The sequence below is a fragment of the Calonectris borealis genome, chromosome 33 (genome assembly GCF_964195595.1).
Source record: "Calonectris borealis chromosome 33, bCalBor7.hap1.2, whole genome shotgun sequence".
Taxonomy (NCBI): domain Eukaryota; kingdom Metazoa; phylum Chordata; class Aves; order Procellariiformes; family Procellariidae; genus Calonectris; species Calonectris borealis.
Window position 1 is genome coordinate 987,356 of NC_134344.1, and position 18,675 is coordinate 1,006,030.

An 18,675-nucleotide genomic window follows, 5' to 3' on the forward strand; every position below is an offset into this window, starting at 1 on the left:
CACTTCATTTTTATTTGGCTTGCTCTTCCTGAGCTGGGGAAACCCTATTTTTGAGGCTTCTGCCATGGGGAGAGGCTCTGCTCTTCTCTCCCTCCCCCCAATTTCTTTCTAATTTCTTCCTAATTCCTTTTTTTTCCTCTTTACTTACCTTAGCGCTCGCACCGCTACGCTTCCTCTCCAGCTTTGCCTCCGCTAAGGATGACTATCCAGCTAGAAGAGCGATAATCCCCCGCGTTAGAGCAGGTGCAGGCTGCGGTGAGTGAAGAGGGGGAAATGCAGGAGCAGGTCCCTGTTTTCGAGGTGCTTTTTTCCCCTGGGTCAAGGTCACTCAGGCTTTTTGACTGCAACAGCTCTCTAATTACCTCGGCGGATGTACCAGCCATCACAGGCTGCCCTTCTCATCGCAACCTTTCTGCTTTCACGCTGTTAACCACAGCCGCCCCCTTTCTGATAAAGTACAGGGCAAAATTTACCCAACAGAGCCTCAAAGCTATTTAAAGGAAGGAAAAATGGCTTTGAGCGCTGTTTGTCTCCGGCGTGATGGGGGGCAGAAAGGAGATGGGGGGTGTCAGACGGGTGCTGTTGTGGAAACAGGGGCTGCGCTGAGCTGCTCTGAGCACGGCGATGGCTGGCGTGGGTGGCTCATGCGCAGCTGCCTGCGCTAGCAATGCCTGCGCCTCGGTTTAGCTCGTGTTTCCTCCATGTGACTCGTTTTTTTTTTTATTGCCTCTACACATGGCGGGGTTCCTGCCGGTATTGCCTGCAGTTCAACCTGGACTGGAGGCAGTGGGTTAAACTGGTCCCTCTAGAGCAACCAGCATGGCTGAGCATCCAGCTTCCCCACACCGCTTAATTCCGAGCTGCTGTTGCTATCGGGGGGAGGAATCTTGCTCAGCAGTGTGCTGGGTTTGCTGTTCCGAGCTGCAAAATGAAATGAGCTTAATGAGGCTGCAGTGTAAAGTTTGCAGTGTTCGCTGCTCTCTTTTTTTTTTGTCGCTTTGCCTCTGTGCGGTCGGGTTGGATGCAGAAAGCTTTGCTGAAACCTTAAAAGGTTTGTTGCTTGTAGAGAAGCTGCAGCCCCTCCTGCATTCAGTTCTCCCAAAGAAAATATCCTGACAAATCCTCCCAGGATTTTCCCTGCGTGCTCCGGGCAGGCAGTAGGTGGGGATGCTGAGATGGGATGTGTGCAGAGCAGACCGTGATGGGACAGTCCCTGCTCAGGTCCCCCCGTTCTGGCCGTGGCGTGGGTTGCAATCAAACCCCCCCTGTGCTCCCGTCGCAAGTCTGGAGTGGTTTTGCTCTTCAGAGAAACCACTTTCTCCTAAATGGGGATAAATACCTCATTTTTGGATGCTTCAGTAGGTCCGGAAGCATCTGACTCCTCTGCTGAGAGTCTGGCTTTTGCCTCCCTGGGGTTGGAAGATCCTTGTGTGGGGTTTCTCGGCCTGTGTGCAGGAAAAGATGAGCAAGTCTTCCAAACAAACCAGTAAGAATGTCATCTCACACCTTTAGGTATATTTTCTGTAACTTTGGGCTTGTGTTTTCTTTCCTACCTTTCCTGCCCTCTAATTAGTCTAGTCCCATCCCGTTTTCCAAAGGGAGAAGCTGACTGTCTCTTGGAAGTGACTTGAAAACAAGGAATGAAGGAAAACCAAACGGATTTCTTGAGCTGTTTGGAACATTTCCCATCCTTTCCCCTTGAAGGGCTCATTTCTAACCCCTTGTTTCCAAAGAGTCTGCCAGGCTTTTTGGCACCTGCTTGCTCCGCAGAGCAGCGAAATGGCGGCGTGCTTCAAAGCCGGGCTGAAAAAACTGGGATTACGGGGAAATCGGTAACAGGGAGAAGGCGGCGATGCTGGAATAGGTTTGGGTGGGGAGAAGGAGTGACTAAGGCTAGAAAACACCTTTCGGGTAGCTAAAGGGAGGAGATAAGTGTGGAAGGGATCTGGCTTTATTTAATTTCATAAAAATCACAATTCTTACCATCCTACTGGGAATATTCTGGGAGATTGCAGAGTCTCTGCATCATTCTTGCAATGACACCTTATTTTTTCATCCAAAATAACTAATTTGGACAGAGGGGAACGAAGTCTGGAACTGTCTATTTGCAGAACCACATAGTTTGGGTTTGTTTGGGCTATTTTTGTTATTAAAGGTGTCTTGTTTGGGAGATTTCATTTGATACTTTAGATGAATATGACTCGACTTAGCATCAAGAAGCCTTTTCCATTCAATCAGATGTTTTGTCCCTTGATCTGAACGCATTTTCCCTGGCTTAATTCAACAGAAGCGACGTAAAGTTTCATTTTCCGGCTGGCCAGTGCATCGAACACCCTCTTTTGCAATCTTGCTCCGCTTGACGAGCGTTCACAGGCTCACGCTTCTCCTCGCAGACCTCTAGCTTGGGGAGAAGCTCGCCAAGCTGAGCTGGAGGAGTGAAAAACCTCAGAAAAAACAGACTTGCCGACTGCTGGGTTGCCACTGTTCGAGCGAGAGGCGCGGCTGGTGGTCCTCTCGCCTCTCCCGCTATGGCTGGGGAAATTATTTATGCCGACCTGGATCTCGGTCCTGGGAAACGCTGCAGGAAGCTGCATTCGCTTCCTCAGCCTGGCAGTAAGTGCATCGTGGGTTTTAGGGGCTCTTATTTGTTTTTTGGGCTGTGGTTGTGTTGGGAGAGTCCCACCCTCCGGGTCTTGCAGGGAGGGGAAGGGGCCCATGGCTGTGGTGGTGTGATAAGGGATCCCGTCTGCTGTTTGGGATCCCTTCGGTAGTTTTGTCTTGAAACGGCTGGAGGGTTTCTTTGAAGCTGGGTCACCGTTTCACTCCGTGCTCGGAGTCCTACCGTGCCTCAATTAAATGGGATTCCTCCACCGTGGAAACCAAGCGGGCTTGCATTACCGCTTGCTGCCGTGGGGTTAAATACCACGGCTTCTTTTCTGCCTGCAGCTGCCCTTGGGGTCGGCGTTGCCCTCCTTACGCCTCCCTCATCCTTCCTTGTGCGGCTGCTTCGGCTGCAGCCCTGCCGGGATCAAGCCTTGGTTTTGCACGATTATTTTTAAGCCCTGGCTGCCCCCAGCTTGACCGTTTGAACATTGTCCTTGCGTGGAGAGGCTGAACTCTGAAAACCGAACTCCTGAAGCTTTTGAGACAGGACTCGGCCACCTCACCAAGTGCATCTTCAGGGGCTGGTTCCTAAAAGCCATCCGAAGGGACCGTTCTTCTCCTGGCACGATGGAAGAAGAAATTCCCCCGCCCCCAGCCAGCAAAGGCTCCAAACCTGCCCGAATTCAGCCGCTCTCAGGAGACCTGTGATGCTTAAGGGGAGCTGGTGTCTTTAGATGGCTCGAGAGTCCTGGTCGGTCTTTCCTGCACTTGTGGTGTTTCACATCCCGTCTTGTTTCCTTCTCCTGCTGCCTTGCTGTGGTGCATCACGCTCTTCTTCTGCTGACGCTAGTTTTCCTGTTGACTCTAGGCTTTTAGTTTCTAGCTTGTGGATAAAACAGCAAAAGGTTTAACTCCTGCTCTTGCCTCCTCTGGAAGGGACCTCTGCCTGGTGAGGCCCTCTTCAGTCAACACCCTGCACCCTCTTTTTTGCAAGAATTCATGATCTCCACCAAACACATCCCTTTTGATCTCAAAGGGCTGAGCAGAAGCCACTTTCTGCTGATGTTGAGGTAGAATCAGATGTTCCTCCTTTGCTGTTTTATTCCTAGGCCGATGTTGACTCGTAATCCCCAATCCACCTTTGCTGGTCAAGGTGAGCTCTGGCTTTATCCAGAAGCATCGTCCTACCTCCCTCTTGTGAAACAAGAGCCGAGGACGGATGGGCTTTGCCTGGCCTTGAGCTCTGCAGGGAGGACAACTGCCTCCGTGCTTCCTTGAGCAGGATGGAGCTGGGGGAGGCTGGGGCTGTCTAACCTTGGTCAGATGAATTCTCCTTGGAGAGGTTGGTCATCCAGGTTCAGCAGTTAGTTTTGCCCTGGTGCGGAGGAAGGATGCCGTGGTGGGGCACATCTCCCACCTTGACTTAACCCTTTGGGTTTCTAATGGCTTTTAACATCCATGAAATTCCCGATGCTTGGAGTCCTGGACATCTGGGTAAAACCAAGCCAACCTCATCGCGAGCAACTTTACCGCAGTGCCAGCGGGATCAGTGTGAGATGGAGCAGGGCGGCAGCGGTGAAACGCAGACGAATAACCAGCGGCAGAACCGTGGAGGGCTGCCAGGCTCTGAGCTGCTTTTTGGGGAGAAAGTAGCCCAAACCTGCGCTGCAGACCTGGCTCGCTGGATGTGGGATTGGGGCGGTGTTTTTCTCCTAACGACTCCTTCCCTTGCAGCATCGGGCTGTCCTCGGTGGCACCGAACCGCTCTCTGGGCCGGCTGGACTGGGAACCTCCTTCTCGGAGTGGCCGTGGTCGCGATGGGATGCTCGCGTGAGTAGCTCTGCTTGGCGGCACGGGGACAACCAAAGGACAATCCAAAGAGGGGACAATCCAGAGAGCAGGTCCCTGCTGCTGGGGTGCTGGCCCAGGTGCTTGTGTAGGAGGCAAATCTGCTTTTTATGATCCGTGTTGGCTGACCCACGTGGGGAAAGTGGGTTTTTAATCAGAATTTCTTCAAGCTGATGGGTGGAGGAGACTTGACTCGTTTGGTTGACCAGCGAGGGGGAAGTACTGGAAACTTCTCAGCTGTGGCAGGGTCAGGATTTGACATGCCGTGGCCGAGCTCAGGGTGACACGGAGCCCTGCTGAAATCAGTCCTGTGCCCCCTGTGATGTGGCTGGTGGCATCTGACGCTGCCCTGACCCACAGCACCCCCAAACCACGCCAAGCAGGTGGAAGGGATACTCAAATGTCTGATGGATCTGGGCGAGAAGGTCCTCCCAAGAGGGAGAAGGTCCTCCCAAGGGGTCCAGTGGATCTTTTGCTGGGGAGGGACCCGGGTGTGGGTTTGAGCTGTGGGTGCAGGGGGTGTGGAGGAAGGAGCAAAGGGATCAGGCTTGACCTTCCCTGAGGACCGTGCTCTCCACGGGGCCAAGAGCTGCAAAACGCAGGTGATGCTCCCAGGATGTGGGAGCAACTTTGGGTCCCAGCTGCCAGCCGGGGCACGGTGGCTTTGTGGGGATCCGCTCTCCCTGTTGGGGGGTGGATCTGGGGCTGATGGTTTGAACTTGTCTGGGCCCAGTACCGGAGAGACCCCAAAATAAATCTGCTGGGAGCTGTTCATGTGGACTGGAGGTGTCTGTGCGCACGAGGTGCTGCAAAGCGTGGTCAGAGGGTGGTGAAGAGCCCTTCACCCTTGCGTCAGGCCCCTCTGGGCTGCCCAGATAAGGCTGGCATGGCTTGTTTTGCAGGAGAGGCCGCTTCCGTAGTGGTCAGAGGCTTCGGGGCTTTCTGCAGCCTCCGTATCTCGTGTGCTATCTCATGCAGGGGGTGGAGGGGCCGCATCCTGTTGCCAGTGCAGAGCAGCAGTGGGGTGGAGACGGTTCCAAATGGGGGGATGAGCTCAGGGGTGGTGACCCCGTACCCCAAAAGCAGACGGTCTGGGGTCTGCTGTGGGTTGGGACCCCGAGGCCAATTCTCCCCCGCCATGAGATGCTCAGGGCAAGGCTGAAGGGGAGCTGAGCTACCAGGAGGGATGAGGGGAGGGCTGGAGGGCTCTGAGCACCCTCTTGGTGTCAGGATCCATCCCAGACCCTTCCCTGCAGCCGGCTGGGGTAGATCTTGGGGGGGCATCGTGCCTGGGGGAGCCAGTCCCTCTCCCCTGCTCCGTCTTTCCCTTGCAGTTCTCCCCCAACAGTCGGAGAACCCAGGAAACTGCAGAAACGGGAGCGGGAACGTCGGAGATGGCAACACCACGCTGGCAAAGATCCGCTCGGAGCTGAGGAAAGGTCTCTGCTCGTCAAAGCTGCAAGGTAACTGCCCCGGCCACGAGGCATCTCCGCACCATCAGCTTTCCCAAAAACTCGAAGCACCCCTAAATTGGAGAACCAAGCAAAGCTCGGGGCATCCCTGTGTTCCTGGCGAGCAAACAGGGCATAAACACTTGTCCTTTGGATGTCCAGGGGACGAGGTGGCTTCTTGGTGGCCCTGACTGTCTTTCAGAGGGTGAGGGGTGCAAGCTCTGCCCCACGGGCTGGGCGCTGCGCGGGACCAAGTGCTATTGGGTTGCCGACGGGATCAAGCCTTGGAGCGAGAGCAAGCGGGACTGCGTGAATCGGGGTGCAGAGCTGCTGATGCCGGGGGACCAGGATGAGCTGGTAAAGGGACCGATGGCATCGGGGATGTGGGACGGGTCCCAGGTCTGCACCCAAGGGGCTGGTGGCACCTGGGGAAGGGTTAAGGGCTTGCCCAGAAGTCTGGGCTCAGCACCCACCCCCGTGCCCAAACCTCGGGGGTGCTTTTGCCAGCGTCAGCGCGTGGGGGACACGGGGACGGGGGCTGCGCGGGGACAGGCTGGAGCCTGTTTTGGGGTGGCACGCTGGCGTCACCCCCTGCCCTCTCCCCGATGCAGGGTTTTGTAAAGGAAATTGTAGAGAAACGCAGCAGCTACTTCTGGATCGGCCTTTCCCTCCCCTCCGCCAGGAAGGGCTGGACCTGGCTGAACGGCTCCCGCCTGGCCCAGAGCTGGTGAGCGCTTTGGGGAGGGATGGGTGTCGGGGTGGGCACCTCCACCGTCACCCGGGGGACCCTCATGCCGTGACACGGGCTCCCTCCCGCACCCGCAGGTTCCAGCTGAGCTCCCGGGATGAAGGCAGAACCTGCGGGGTGCTGAGGGGGGACAGGATCAGCTCGGACAGCTGCAGCTCGGCATTGGAGTGGATCTGCCAGAAAGAAGCCGCTGGGCTCTGAGCCGGGGGCCACCGCAAGCTGGGCTGTGGCCGGGAGAGACGCTCGGGGACGGGCCAGGATCAGGCCCTCGGCGGGAGGATGCGGGAGCCGGTGCTGACGTTGTTGTGCAACAACCATCTCCTGCCCCGATTAATAATGACCTTAGCAGGGCTTTGTCGTGTGGTGTTTTTAAGCAAGTTTGCTAACGGTGGGGGCTGGAAGGAGCATCCTTCTGTACCAGACAAGCCTGCTTGTGCACGCACGCCCACGTGCACGCCCTCGTGCACGCTGTACCTCTCCCTTTCTGCCCGGCAGCACTTGCCCCTGCGCCTGCCGCACCCTTGCATGGCTCCAGGGTGCACCAGGGCCCCCATCCAACCCCCTGGGGAGATGCCTTGGGGATTTCTTCCCCCCTCAAATCTTCCTTCTGGACCGTCCCCATCCTCAGGTCACGCTTTCAGCTCAGGCACAGCACAACTAACCCAGGAGGCGGTTCACGCCGGGAAAGGACGGACAGGCAGCGGAGGAGACGGATGCTCGTGGCACAGTGCTATTGCAAAGGCAGAGAGGAAGCGCAGCGGTGAGAGTGTTAGGGTTAAAAAGGAAAAAAGGGGTGGCGGGATTAAAAAGAAATCTGAAACTAAAACCCCAGCAAGTGAGGTGGTGCCTGGACCAGAGCCCAGGGAGGGCAAACACCCGAAACCTATTTTGCTGAGCAGAGAAGGGGGACAGGGGACATGGGATATGGGGACGGCTGCAAGCCTAAGCCTCAGCTGCCACGTCAGGGGAGATGGGGAAGAGATAAGAGCCTCTCCAGATAGCATAAACCTCCAAAAATAGGGTTTCCCGAGCTCAGAGCAAGCCGCAAAGCTCGGTGAGACTGCCCCGTGGTATTGCACTGCCTCCCGTCCCCACTGTATGAAAACGGCCACCTGAACTGGGATGCTTGGACTGGGAGCACTGGGAAGGGGCCGTTTGCAGCAGCCCTGATGCCCACCCTTCCACATAGCCCCACCATCGCTGCCCTCGCAGGGGGTGCAGTGAGGTTTCTTCATCCCCCATCCAGGTTGGGTTTGTCCCTACCACCCACAGCTGCTTCTGGGGCTCCTGCAGCAGCACCTTGTGGGGGGGATGAGGATTAGGGGGGCCCTGAGAGCCCCCGTACGCAGCCTTGCACAAGCAAACACCGCTGCGCAGACACACGCGTATCCCCGGGCTCCTCCTCCTGCCTGGGGCATCTCGTCACGCCAACTCGTGCTGAAAACAGGAGGTTGCTGCCAAAGGGGAGAGAAACCACCATGTTCCATCGGGTACAAAACATCGCCTCTGTTGTTCCCCAGCTCTGCTTGCTCTTTCCTCCCTGTTTCTCCGCAATTATGATGGGGGGGCCTGAAATCTGGCATCACCCTCCGGCTGTTGAGCCCAGAAGTGGTTTTACTGTCACCCGGCAGCAGCTGTGGCAGATGGCAGTAGCTTTGGCCCTGTGTTTGGGTTTTTTTTTTTAAACACTTGTTCTGTAAAAGGAACTGAACCTCTCAAGTAGGGAAGAGGCCCTCGCCGGGGGGCTGGTAAATGTCTCTTTGTGGGGAAGGCGGATGGGATCCGTCACCTAAAGACCGTCCGTGTCACTCTCGCGGCTGGTGGGTGAAGAGGCTGAGGGTGGGCAGCATCAGCTGGTGCGCTTGGGGGATGGTTTTGAGCTGATGCCATCCCTGCTGCCCACCCTCCCCTGTTGTTTTTTTTTTTTTTCTTGGTGGAATTTACTGAAGCAACTGGTTTAATCCAAAAAGGAGTGTGAGCGGATGGGAGTCATTTAAGGATGGTGCAAAAAAAGCTGGGAGAAAGGAAAGAAGGGAACAAAGCTCCAAGGGGGGGAGATGTCTCTGCCTCCATCCCCCTTTTTGGGGGGGGTTGGAGGACACGGAGGTACAAAGGCTGGAGCAGCTCTCACCTCCCCGCCGCCCTTATGGGCGCTGGAGGGAGTAGAGGAAGATCAGCAGTGGTAAATGCAGTCATTAAATTAAATGCTGTAATGATTAAATTGGCTTTGAGCTGGTTTGTTTTGACGGTGCTGGGGGTGGAACGCTTCCTCTGGTTTTTATTTTCATGCGTGACTGCTCCTAGGCAATCCTGAAGGCTCACCTGCTGATCTGCCTTTGTCAAATGTTTCTTTATTTTTTTTTTTATTCTTTATTTCTTTAATTTTTTTTGGCTGGAGAATGTATAAAAAGCTTTATGTCCCCTTTGTGTTTCTCTGTAGAAGATAAGAGACAGGATAGGAACTCCCAAGAGACTCTCAGCCCATCACCATCCCAAGGACACCCTGGGCTGGACAATCCGAGGATGCCAACCTGCCTCCAGCTGCCGCCGGGGTAATGCCGCGTCTCAGCGTGGGCTGAAAAGCCTTGAGCCGATCGGGAATGGAGCCGGGAGAGCTGAAATTGGTGGGCTTCCAGACCTTTGGACCAAGCAGTGAGTTATGGGGCACAAGCCAGGGGTAAAAGCCTCAAGGAAAGGGGGTGGGAGAGCGTTGTGTGGTGGGAGGTTTGGGCTGGATCTGGGTGAAGCAAGTTTGGACTCGAGCCTAATTCTCAATTCCAGGTATTGCTGTGCCAAATCCAAGGGTGATGGGAATTCTTGACCGGGAAAACTGTACAAAGACTTGCTGAAATCATTTGTTACTGCTGCTGAAGCTCGTGCCTTTGTCTGGCTTCATCCCTTGGTGTGGTGCACTACATCGTGGAAAAGCTGCGTGAGCTTTTCCGGGCCCCTAACGATCACGCTAGCTGTGAAGTCGGAGCAGAGGAACCACTATTGATGCTGATGGCATCTGACTTGCTGTACCCCAAAAGCATCCAACCCGGGGGTGTCTTGTAAGCACCGGTGGGTTGTAGCTTTGCTCTGATTCTGCAATTCCCAGCAGAGCCTGGCTGGGGTTTGGGATGCAGCCGCTCCCCCATCTCCTCATCTGGCTTTGGGGGATGGAGGATGTGAGATTAACTTAAAAAAAAATACACAGGAACAGTGATAAGGAGGTTCCTACGGCAACAGTACTGGTCAGACAGAGGTGATCGACCACGGAAAGCATGTGGAGGGGGTGGGTTTTGGCAGCTGCTTGGTATCGGTTATTAGATGCCTCTAGTTGTTTCCAATTTCCTGGATTCTTGCTCCAGTAGAATCATAGAATAGAATCTTGGAATCATTAAGGTTGGAAAAGACCTCTAAGATTGAGTCCAACCGTCAACCCAACACCGCCATGCCCACTACACCATGTCCCTAAGCGCCTCATCTACACGTCTTTTAGATACCTCCAGGGATGGGGACTCCACCACGTCCCTGGGCAGCCTGTTCCAAGGCCTGACCCTCTTTCAGTAAAGAAATTTCTCCTCATGTCCAGTCTAAACCTTCCCTGGCACAACTTGAGGCCATTTCCTCTCATCCTATCGCTGTTACTTGGGAGAAGAGACCGACCCCCACCTCGCTCCAACCTCCTTCCAGGGAGTTGTAGAGCGCGATGAGGTCTCTCCTCAGCCTCCTCTTCTCCAGACTAAACACCCCAGTACTACAGGTAGGGGATAAATTTGGGGCTTGGAAGCAGAGAGCATCCCTGTGTGTGTTTAAATCCCTCCTCTGGATGGAGGCTGTGGGCATGGAGGGGGGAAATGTGCAGTTTTTTCTCTACCACGGACTAAAAACGTGCAGTGGAGGTCGGTTGCTTCAGTGGGAGCTTATCTGTCCTCTCCTGGCAGCTCCTGGAAGCTGGAAACCAAGTTCAGCAGCAGTTTCCCTGCGAGTTTGGACTAGGAAGCTGACATGGAAAAGCCCATTTTCCTTTGAGCATGCGGAGGGTGAGTTGGGAGCCTGCAGAGATGGGCGCTGGGGCTGCCTTGCAAAGCCCCGCAGGTGGGAACCTCCTAATTTCATTTGGGGGCAGGTTTTTTCCCACCTTCTAGCATCTTCTCCCTCGGCACTCTGCTCCCTTCTCCCCGGGACTCCTGCTCCAGCTCAACCCAGGCTGCGTGTCCCACTTTGGGGTCCTGGTGACCCCAGGGTGTCTCCTTGCAGTGACGCCTCGCTGCGTGGAATACCCCTGCAGATAAAAGGTGGATTTTTCTTTTTTTTTTGCAGCAGTATTTAGGTGTTGTCAGGGCACAAGGGATTCAGTCCCGTTCGCTGCATGGATTCCTCGCTCTTTGGGCGCTAGACAAATGCGCCTTTGATTTATTTCCGCCTGCCACTTGCAAAGACATTGCTTCACCGGGCAGCAATGTTTCCCCCTACCAAGGCCATGAACTAGAACAATGTTCGCCTGTAATATTTTTCACGTGCTTTTCGGGACACAGAAGTCCTTTATTTCCCACAAGCGCAGTGTATTTGGGTGTATTTTCTGATGAGCAAGTTTCTCTGTTCCCCACTTGGTGTCTTTTCTCCTCCTCTTCCTCCATCACCTGCTGTTTTACTCCAAAACGCACCAAATCGCAGCCTGGAGTCATTTGGTTTTGGGTGTTGGGGGCAGCGGCAAAGTGCTACATCGATTAAACCCTATTCAAAATCAAGTGTTTGGGGAGAAAAAAATAGCCTTTTGATTTTTACCTTTGCGAATGTGTGAAGGTTGTTCTTACCTGGAAAATATTTGCAAATTGAGGAAGGTCCAAAGTGCAGGTGCTGGTAAGGTAATTTGTATTTACAGTGCTGATACTAAACAGGAGCACCAGCTGTGCACCTGTTAGGGTTGTATACATATACTTTTAGTAAATATGGAAGCTCTTTGTTAGAGGAGCTGCAGCTGCTGGTGACTTCAAGGGCTTGTTGACACAGCATCTGCAGGTTTTTCTGTTTTGCATTGGTGGCTTCTTGTTCTGTTTCTGTGAGGCTTTTCTTGCAAATGTGAATGTTCTACAAATAGGTCTTGTGGGAACAGTTTTGCTTGTCTGAGAAGAGATCTGAATCTGTTAATGTTTTGCCCTGGGCTTTGGGAAAAGGCTGTGTCCAGGGAAAGGTCAAAAACCAAAAGAATTTAGAAAAACAGTTTGCAAGAACGTAGAAAAATGTGCTGTCGTGGGAGGTTTTGAGAAGCAATAATTCAGCGTGAATGCAGGCTGGGACGTGAAAAAAAGGAGAAAAGGAGCTTTGAGGAAAATAAGAAATTTAGAAAAAAAGTGTTGTGATGAGCAGCACTGAGCTTTTGGGGGGATTATGAGCTTTTTGTCTTTTTATTTTAGTGACTGCAGGAGAATTGTGGCAAAGCCCCAGGACGGAGAAGGACCTGGCTGGTCCCTGGTGTCGGGCTGCGGCTGGTGGAGTTGAGGGACCCGCTTGTCCCTGGAGGGTGCTGCTGTCCCCTCCACGGCGCCAGGGATGGCAGAAGCTGTTCGTGATGCAGGTACGTGAGCACCATTCCCTTTCCGAGAGGTTTTGAGAGCTGCCCTGCATATGATGGGGAGATGAGGGGGTGGTTTCTGTGCTTTGGGCTGGGGGACGTGGGTTTGAAGGGCCATCCAGCACCACGTGGGGTGACCTGAGGGTCCTGGGGTGGGGATTGGAGCTGAAAACGCCTGAGACAACACCTCTCCAGGGCAAACAGAGCCAGCAGAAAGCAATAAAATCAAGGCTGGCTTGGAAAAACAAAGTGAGTCCTGGTTCTTTGAAGGCAGAAATCATGTTTCATTTCCTGCCATGCATGTAAACCAGATGAAATACTGCTTTTTCCTTTGACTGTCCTGGGAGAAAAATACCCAAGGTCGGGCATTTTCTACTGAATAACTTCCCAGCATGAGCGGTAACTTGCTTTGTTTGCACGGGCTTCTTGCTTTTGCACAGGCGAAGACTTGACCGCTGTAATGATGCCGTCGCAACAGAGAGTGGAGGAAGGGACCAGTAAGCACCGATCTTGTTTTGGGGACGTTGTTTCGGAGGTCGTGGCTGGCTTAGCGTCACGTGGGCAGCTAACATTTGGTTAAAATAGCTGGGCTGAGGGGGAGGAGGCGGTAAGAAGGGTAAAGCTGTTTGCAGGCTGCAGGAGGCACAGGGCAGCCCAAGCTGTGGGTCTGGGGGATGGTGGCCGTCTCTCGTGGTTGAGGGGGGATGGAGAGGATGCAATGAGGTCACGCAGCCCTAAAAATCCTTGGAGGCTGATGAAAGCACTGGGATGCACCCCCTGAACTGAGCCTGCACCCCACTGTGGCCCCCCCACATGCTTTGGGACTGTACTTAAAGGTGTTGGGGTGCTTTTCATGCCTCTTCCATGCAGTTTGTCCCCAGGTTTTAGCCTCAAGTGCATTAAAGATAAAAAGGTCCCCATTGGGGTCACCGTGGTCGTAGCAGCGTTGCTTCTCACCATCATCGCGCTGGCGGGTAAGGGCTGAGGGTGGAGGTGCCCACCACCAAAGTCCTCTCCTCTCCTGGAAAAAATCCAGCGGCGTAAGTCACCAGGACGTGTTCTGCTTATTTCCAGCTAAGAAATGCCCGTCCTGTCCATCCTGCCCCTCTCCCGTCCTTCCCAGCTGCCCGGAAAACGGGATCGGGTACAGGGAGAAGTGCTTTTACTTTGTGGAGGACGAAGCGGACTGGAACAGGAGTCAGATCTCTTGCCTTTCTCTCAGAGCCCATTTGGCCACCATCGACACCCAGGAGGAGCTGGTAAATGAGAAATCCCTGAGGAACTGGTGTGTCAGTGGCTTTTGGGAAGCAGATTTTGGGATTCCCTTGGAGGGCATAGTGTGAAGGTAAATACGATGCTTGCTTTTTCCCCGCTCTAGCGTTTCCTCTTGCGCTATGGGAATTCCTTGCACTACTGGGTCGGTCTCCGAAGGGAAGGCTCTGGACCTTGGAAATGGTTCAACAGGTCTCTCTTCAACAACCTGTACGTCCCGTCTTCTTCTGGAGAACGTAACCATGTCCTGGGCTGAGATGGGTCAGGGATTGAATGCAAGAAGCCACATATATATAAAAATTTAATGAGGTGGGAGCAATTAAACGCCACTCTTCTTGCTTGAGCTCAAGCACCTCGACCGCAGTCCATGGATGCAGATGCTGGCGGGGGGTTGAGGGCATCCCTGGATGAACCCCCCCGGGACCAAGCCACTGAAAATATTCCCTCCTTTGTGGAGCGGGAGGGAGTTTTTGTTTTTCATGGGGTGGGTTGTTTGCTGGGAAGGGTGGTCCCTGCTCCTTGCAGCACCGTTAACCCGTACAGGGGATGCTCAGCCGCCGACCTGCGGCTGAAAGCAACTCGTTTGCTTCCCTTTGAGTTTTCCTTCTGCTGTTTGGTGCAGGTTCGATGTCCGGGGCAAGGGACAATGTGCCTATATTGATCTTGACGGGATCAGCAGCGACTGGTGCTCCCAGATGAAATACTCCGTCTGCAGCCACCCGCAAAAGCGCCCCAGCAGGATTCGGAAAGATTCAGAAATCCTTCTGAATTTCACCTGAAATTTCCCTCTCGGCAGAGGAGATCAACCACAAGCTGCTATTAACCCTACACAACATGGTAGTGAGCGTCCCGATGGTATAGATTTATTTTAATTTTAGCTTACAAAAACAGAAACTCCTCATGACAATGACACGGACCTGTGACCAAAGGATCCTTATTTAGTCTGACCAGTGTCTTTTCCAGCTTTTGCAGTTGCAGGGAGACTTGGGAATATTCGAGAGGTTTGGAAAACTCCCTGCTTTGCCGGCAGCTGCCGTGCCGTGAAGCTCAGTCCTGGTTTTGCTGTCTTTTGTTTTTTGGTGGATTTGGAGGAGCTGGAGGCAAGGAGCAGAAAGGCAAAGTGGAGAAATGAAACAGAATTGCTTTGGAGTCCCCCCTGGCTTGGGAGAAGATCCCAGCCTTGCCACGGAGCCACCGAACTGCTCCTCTGGGATGTATTTTTGGCATCCCGACGAGAGTCTGTCCCGTTGTTCCTTGTGTCGTTTCCTCCGGTTTAAATCTCGGTGACCTCTTTCTGGCAAATCCAGTGCAACGGAACGCTGCAGATGTGGGAGTGCAGCTGACCCCTCCGAATCGCGGCACAAGCGTCCGCTTTCCTGGGACCCAGCACCGGAGACCTAGAGAGCACCGGGATGGCGATCAGCCTGGCGGCCTGCACGTGGCCGCTGTGTTTCCAGTAACATTATTTATCTTATTAGGGTGTTTCCCCCCCCAAAACCTGAACGGAGTCAGCAGTTGTCAGCTCAGCTGCAAGCGTGGGCATGTACCACCCGTTTGCTTCTTGTTTTTCCAGCTGTGTCGGGGAAGCAGAAGTGTTGGGGGAGCCTGTGCTCCCCAAAAAACTTGGTTCTCCTCCCCAGACCCCCCGTGTGTGTACTACTTGGTCTAATAAATATTAGCGCTATCAGAAACTGCCTTTTTTCTATATACTGGGGTCACTGTGGCTACGACAGCACCCTCGCGTGAAAAATCTTACCACTGGGGCAATCTTCTTGCTTTTTAACGGTTGAAATTTCCCCACCTTTGCGCTTTGCGTTTGGGTGTAAATCTGGAATAACGGCTTAATTGCTTTTTCCTCTCTTCTCCCTGTTTAGCAGCCGCGCTGCAGAGACCGATCCCGTGTCGCTCTTGTTTAATTCGCTCCCGTGAGCGTTGCTGCCGGCTCCAGAGGGATTTTGGGAGCAGCCAGGTCTGTGGTGAGCATTGGACTGGGAAATATGGGATGTGGTTATTGCAACCCGCTCATGAACCGGAGCGGGGAGGCACTCACAAGGCTTTCTGTAAAGGGGATCCATCCCACCACGTCCACTCTTCCCCTCTCCTCTGGTTGATGCTCAGCCCCATCCAGGCTCCGGTGGTGTTTCCGATCATCTCCCCGACGAAAGCCTGGGAGAGGAGGGATGGAAGCTCGGATTGCGTAGAGACCTGATCCTGCCCGTGGGGATCTGGTCTGGGATGAGCTTGGCACATCCCAGCTGCAGACTGGGGGCTGGAGAAGTCGGTGGGTGCTTTGAAAGAGGTGGGAGAGTGGTCTGGAGATGATGGGCAGGGGAACAGTGGTTTTTTTGGGGTGATAGAGGAGCCTGGCAGCCCGTGCATGGGGCAGCATGTTTTTTGCCCTTCTCCCTTAACCTCCCCTGAGCTCAGATTTATGGGGATTTTTTGGTTTTTTTTTTTCTTTAAATCCTGCCTGGCAGCGTGGGGTTTGGGTGCTTTGCAAGCCAGGGAGGAAAGGGCAGCCACAGTCTGGAGGTTGTGTGGCTTTTTGTAGAAAGCAAAGCTTAAAAAGCCAAACGCAGGGGCAACACTTGAGCCTTTCCCTCCGCAGTTATTTACCTTCTCCTCCACGCTCTCCAGCATGACCAGCTGAGATCGCTGGTACAAACAGTTGGCCTCCGCCACCTCCCAGGCTTCGGTTTTTGTAGAAACCCAGTAGCACTTGGCTGCGAACGGCTGCCAGCCTGCGGGACAGAGCCGGCAAGCCAAGACGCCTGCGGCAGAGGATGAGTGTGAGTGGTCCTTTGTCCCCTGGGTGCCACGGGATGAAGGGCAGAGCTGGGGGCACCGGGCTCTTGCAACCCCCCTGGGACACTCGAGGCTTTTCTTGCCCTTTGAGCCCCTCCGGGTGAATTTTTGGAAAATGTGTGCTGGGAAAACTCTCCCCTGGTATGGGGGGAAAGCAAGAGGAGCGACAGGAAGGTGTTGAGGACATAGGGTGGTGCAGGGAGAGAGGGTGATGTGGATGGGGACAGCGATTGGGAGGGTCTTGGGGGGTTTTCCCAATGTTCCTGGCCTCGTTATTCCCTTCTCCCATGTGGAAAGGAGACAACAACCCTCCAGCACCCCTAACAAGGTGGGGTTTCCATCCGCAGCCCCGCGGTACCTGCTGCCTGGTGGCTTCCTTGCTCACACAGCCGTTGTCTCAGCTGCAGCTGGAAGCAATTCAGGGAACATTTGGACTCCGGGATGTCCCGTCGGCTGGTGTTGGTCCGGCAGGTTTCCCAGGAGCATGTGCTGGCCGGGGCTTCGATGCCTTGGCTCAGGATGGGGCCGTTTCCACCTGAAATAAGGATGGATTTGACCCGCAGCATCGTGCTGCTGTCGAAGCCGGAGGATGGAATTGCTGGGGTGAAACCCCGGTGCAAAGCAGCCCTGGGGGATGGAGCAAGGTGCTGCCTGGGGTCAGGACTCTTTTGGGGGGACCCCTGGGGGTCTTTGCAACCACCATCAGGGTGGGGAGAGGGACCTGTATCGGGACAGGCTCCAAAAACATAAATCAGCCCGTCCGTGGGGGACATGCTGGCAGCTTTACCCCTCCTGCCCATTGGGGAGAGCCACTGCCAGGGGCGGGAGTGGCCCAGGAGCTGCTCCCTGCTAGAAATACAGGAGAAATCTGCTCCAGCCCAGGCAGGGGCTGGGATGTAATGGATTTGGGGAGATTTTCACCATTTTGGATAACGGACCCTGCCACTCACCGTGTCGCTGCAACAGCCACAGCACGACGCCTGCCAGGACTGCAGTCCCGACCCATCCAGCTCCCAGCAGCGCCCAGTACCACCACCGAGGACCTGCAAAAGGACCCATACTGGGAGGGAGGGAAGAAGCAGTTCTGTGCGCTTTGCCCTGTCTTTAACACCCTTTGTTTCAGCAGGCAGGTCCCCCCATGTCGCTCTGCTTAGCGAGAAAACCTTGCAAGCGTCTGAGGAAGAAACAAAGCCGAGAAAACCCACATTGCTCTCCTGTCCGGGGAAGCTGCAGCGAGCAAACCTGCAAAGCCTCGGAGCTGGGAGCTCAGCTCCTCTCCTCCTCGTGCTGCAGAGGTGCCCTGGGGAAGGGAAGAACCCAAAGCCCTTGGGATGCTCGAGCACATGAAGCTCTGCACGGAGGGGTAGCGGTGTCCTTGGGGGTTGGCTGTATTTCTCTCCCTTTTCCAAGAAAATCAGGTTATGGAAAAGAAACCCGCTTGTGCTATTGCTCTGCCCGATGCTGGAGACAGGCAGCAAACCCGCTAGAGAGCGAAGCGTTGGGTTTTTGGCCCCTGCCAGCTCAGGAAACACATGGAAAAGGCGCAGGAAATTCTTTCCTCCCAGTGCTTTTCTGCTTCCCTTTCTGGCAGCACCGGGGACATCAGCTCCTCCAAACCCCCTCCATCACCGAGCAGAAATCCAGTGAGGTCAGGAGGAGCCCAAGCGTCCGCTGTGCAAAGGCACCGAGCAAATTCACTTACCGGGAAGCTTCCCGCAGCCGCCGGGAGCTGAGCGCGGTGGCGCATCTGGCTTGGTGTAGATGGTGGTCAGTGCCACCGCTGGTCCCTGCTGTTGTGGCATTAAGCTTCAGGCCAACAGAGGTGGTTTGTTTTTTTTTCCTCTTTCCCCCTGGAGCAAAAGCGAGCTCAGAGAGACCGGCAGTGGCGGTGGTTTTTGTGTCCGGAGTCACAGCTAAAACCCCACGCTCGGTGTTGAGCCTCAGGTCTTGTGCCTCCCTTCGTGCTCTGCGCTTCCACCCGCTGCAGCAGCCCGCAAAGAGCTGTTTCCGAAAGCAAAGTTGCTTTTTCAAGGTGTGGGGCAGCTTGGGGTGAGAAAGGAAGGAGCTTGAAGGTCTTCTCCCATTGGGGAAAGCAGCCTCCTCCTCCTCCTGGTGCCAGAGCAGTGCTGTCACTGTCATGGACTAATATATATGTATTTTTTTTTCTTTCCTACCTGCTTTTAACCAGCAGCAAAGAGCAAGGATATGATGTGCTTGCAATTTGCAGGATGCCAGTTAATTTTGGGGGTGTTTTCTAACAGCTCTTTGGGTCTTAGCGCTGCTCCCATCCCACTGCGGAGAGCTGAGAAAAACGGAGCTGGTGATGCAGGAAACACAAAACCTGTTGCATTCAGCTACAAAAATCGCAATTGGCTTGTTCGGTCTTT

At 54.3% G+C, this 18,675-nt stretch overlaps 2 protein-coding genes across 14 annotated transcripts; one reads left to right on the top strand and one right to left on the bottom strand.

Moving 5' to 3' along the window:
* Positions 1-2,527: 2,527 nt before the first annotated feature.
* LOC142074184 (C-type lectin domain family 2 member B-like) lies at positions 2,528-15,174 on the top strand. 12 transcript variants are annotated; one of them, XR_012670547.1, is made up of 10 exons: positions 2,528-4,434; positions 5,787-5,915; positions 6,106-6,260; positions 6,515-6,630; positions 6,729-7,411; positions 7,898-8,141; positions 9,092-9,303; positions 9,433-9,714; positions 10,581-10,679; positions 12,054-12,194. XR_012670547.1 is itself a non-coding variant. In XM_075134698.1 (9 exons), the coding sequence occupies exons 4-9, from the start codon at positions 12,190-12,192 to the stop codon at positions 14,260-14,262; spliced, it is 621 nt and encodes a 206-aa protein (XP_074990799.1). In that variant the 5' UTR covers positions 8,185-9,303; positions 9,433-9,714; positions 10,581-10,679; positions 12,054-12,189; the 3' UTR covers positions 14,263-15,174. The 12 variants fall into 12 exon arrangements, 1 of the variants encoding a protein (XP_074990799.1); XR_012670550.1 differs by lacking the exon at positions 7,898-8,141 and adding an exon at positions 10,766-11,830; XR_012670555.1 differs by lacking the exon at positions 7,898-8,141 and having other exon boundaries at positions 2,528-3,674; positions 4,339-4,434.
* Positions 14,757-18,090, bottom strand: LOC142074190 (killer cell lectin-like receptor subfamily F member 1). Of its 2 annotated transcripts, XM_075134711.1 has the most exons (6): positions 17,991-18,090; positions 17,239-17,331; positions 16,614-16,823; positions 16,100-16,254; positions 15,534-15,649; positions 14,757-14,880 (listed from the first exon to the last, which is right to left on the bottom strand). In XM_075134711.1, the coding sequence occupies exons 1-6, from the start codon at positions 18,088-18,090 to the stop codon at positions 14,757-14,759; spliced, it is 798 nt and encodes a 265-aa protein (XP_074990812.1). The 2 variants fall into 2 exon arrangements, with proteins under 2 accessions (XP_074990812.1, XP_074990811.1); XM_075134710.1 differs by lacking the exon at positions 17,991-18,090 and having other exon boundaries at positions 16,647-16,823; positions 17,239-17,347.
* Positions 18,091-18,675: the final 585 nt, after the last annotated feature.

Bases quoted from the DNA above. Each gene is read 5' to 3' on its own strand.
- LOC142074184 (XM_075134698.1), top strand. From the start codon at position 12,190: ATGGCAGAAGCTGTTCGTGATGCAG. The intron at 12,215-12,651 runs GTACGTGAGCAC...GCTTTTGCACAG, and splicing joins AGAAGCTGTTCGTGATGCAG to GCGAAGACTTGACCGCTGTA. The intron at 13,186-13,285 runs GTAAGGGCTGAG...GCTTATTTCCAG, and splicing joins CACCATCATCGCGCTGGCGG to CTAAGAAATGCCCGTCCTGT.
- LOC142074190 (XM_075134711.1), bottom strand. From the start codon at position 18,090: ATGCCACAACAGCAGGGACCAGCGGTGGCACTGACCACCATCTACACC. The intron at 16,255-16,613 runs GTTAGGGGTGCT...CCTCTGCCGCAG, and splicing joins GCGGATGGAAACCCCACCTT to GCGTCTTGGCTTGCCGGCTC. The intron at 15,650-16,099 runs GTAAATAACTGC...CTCCTCTCCCAG, and splicing joins TGGAGAGCGTGGAGGAGAAG to GCTTTCGTCGGGGAGATGAT.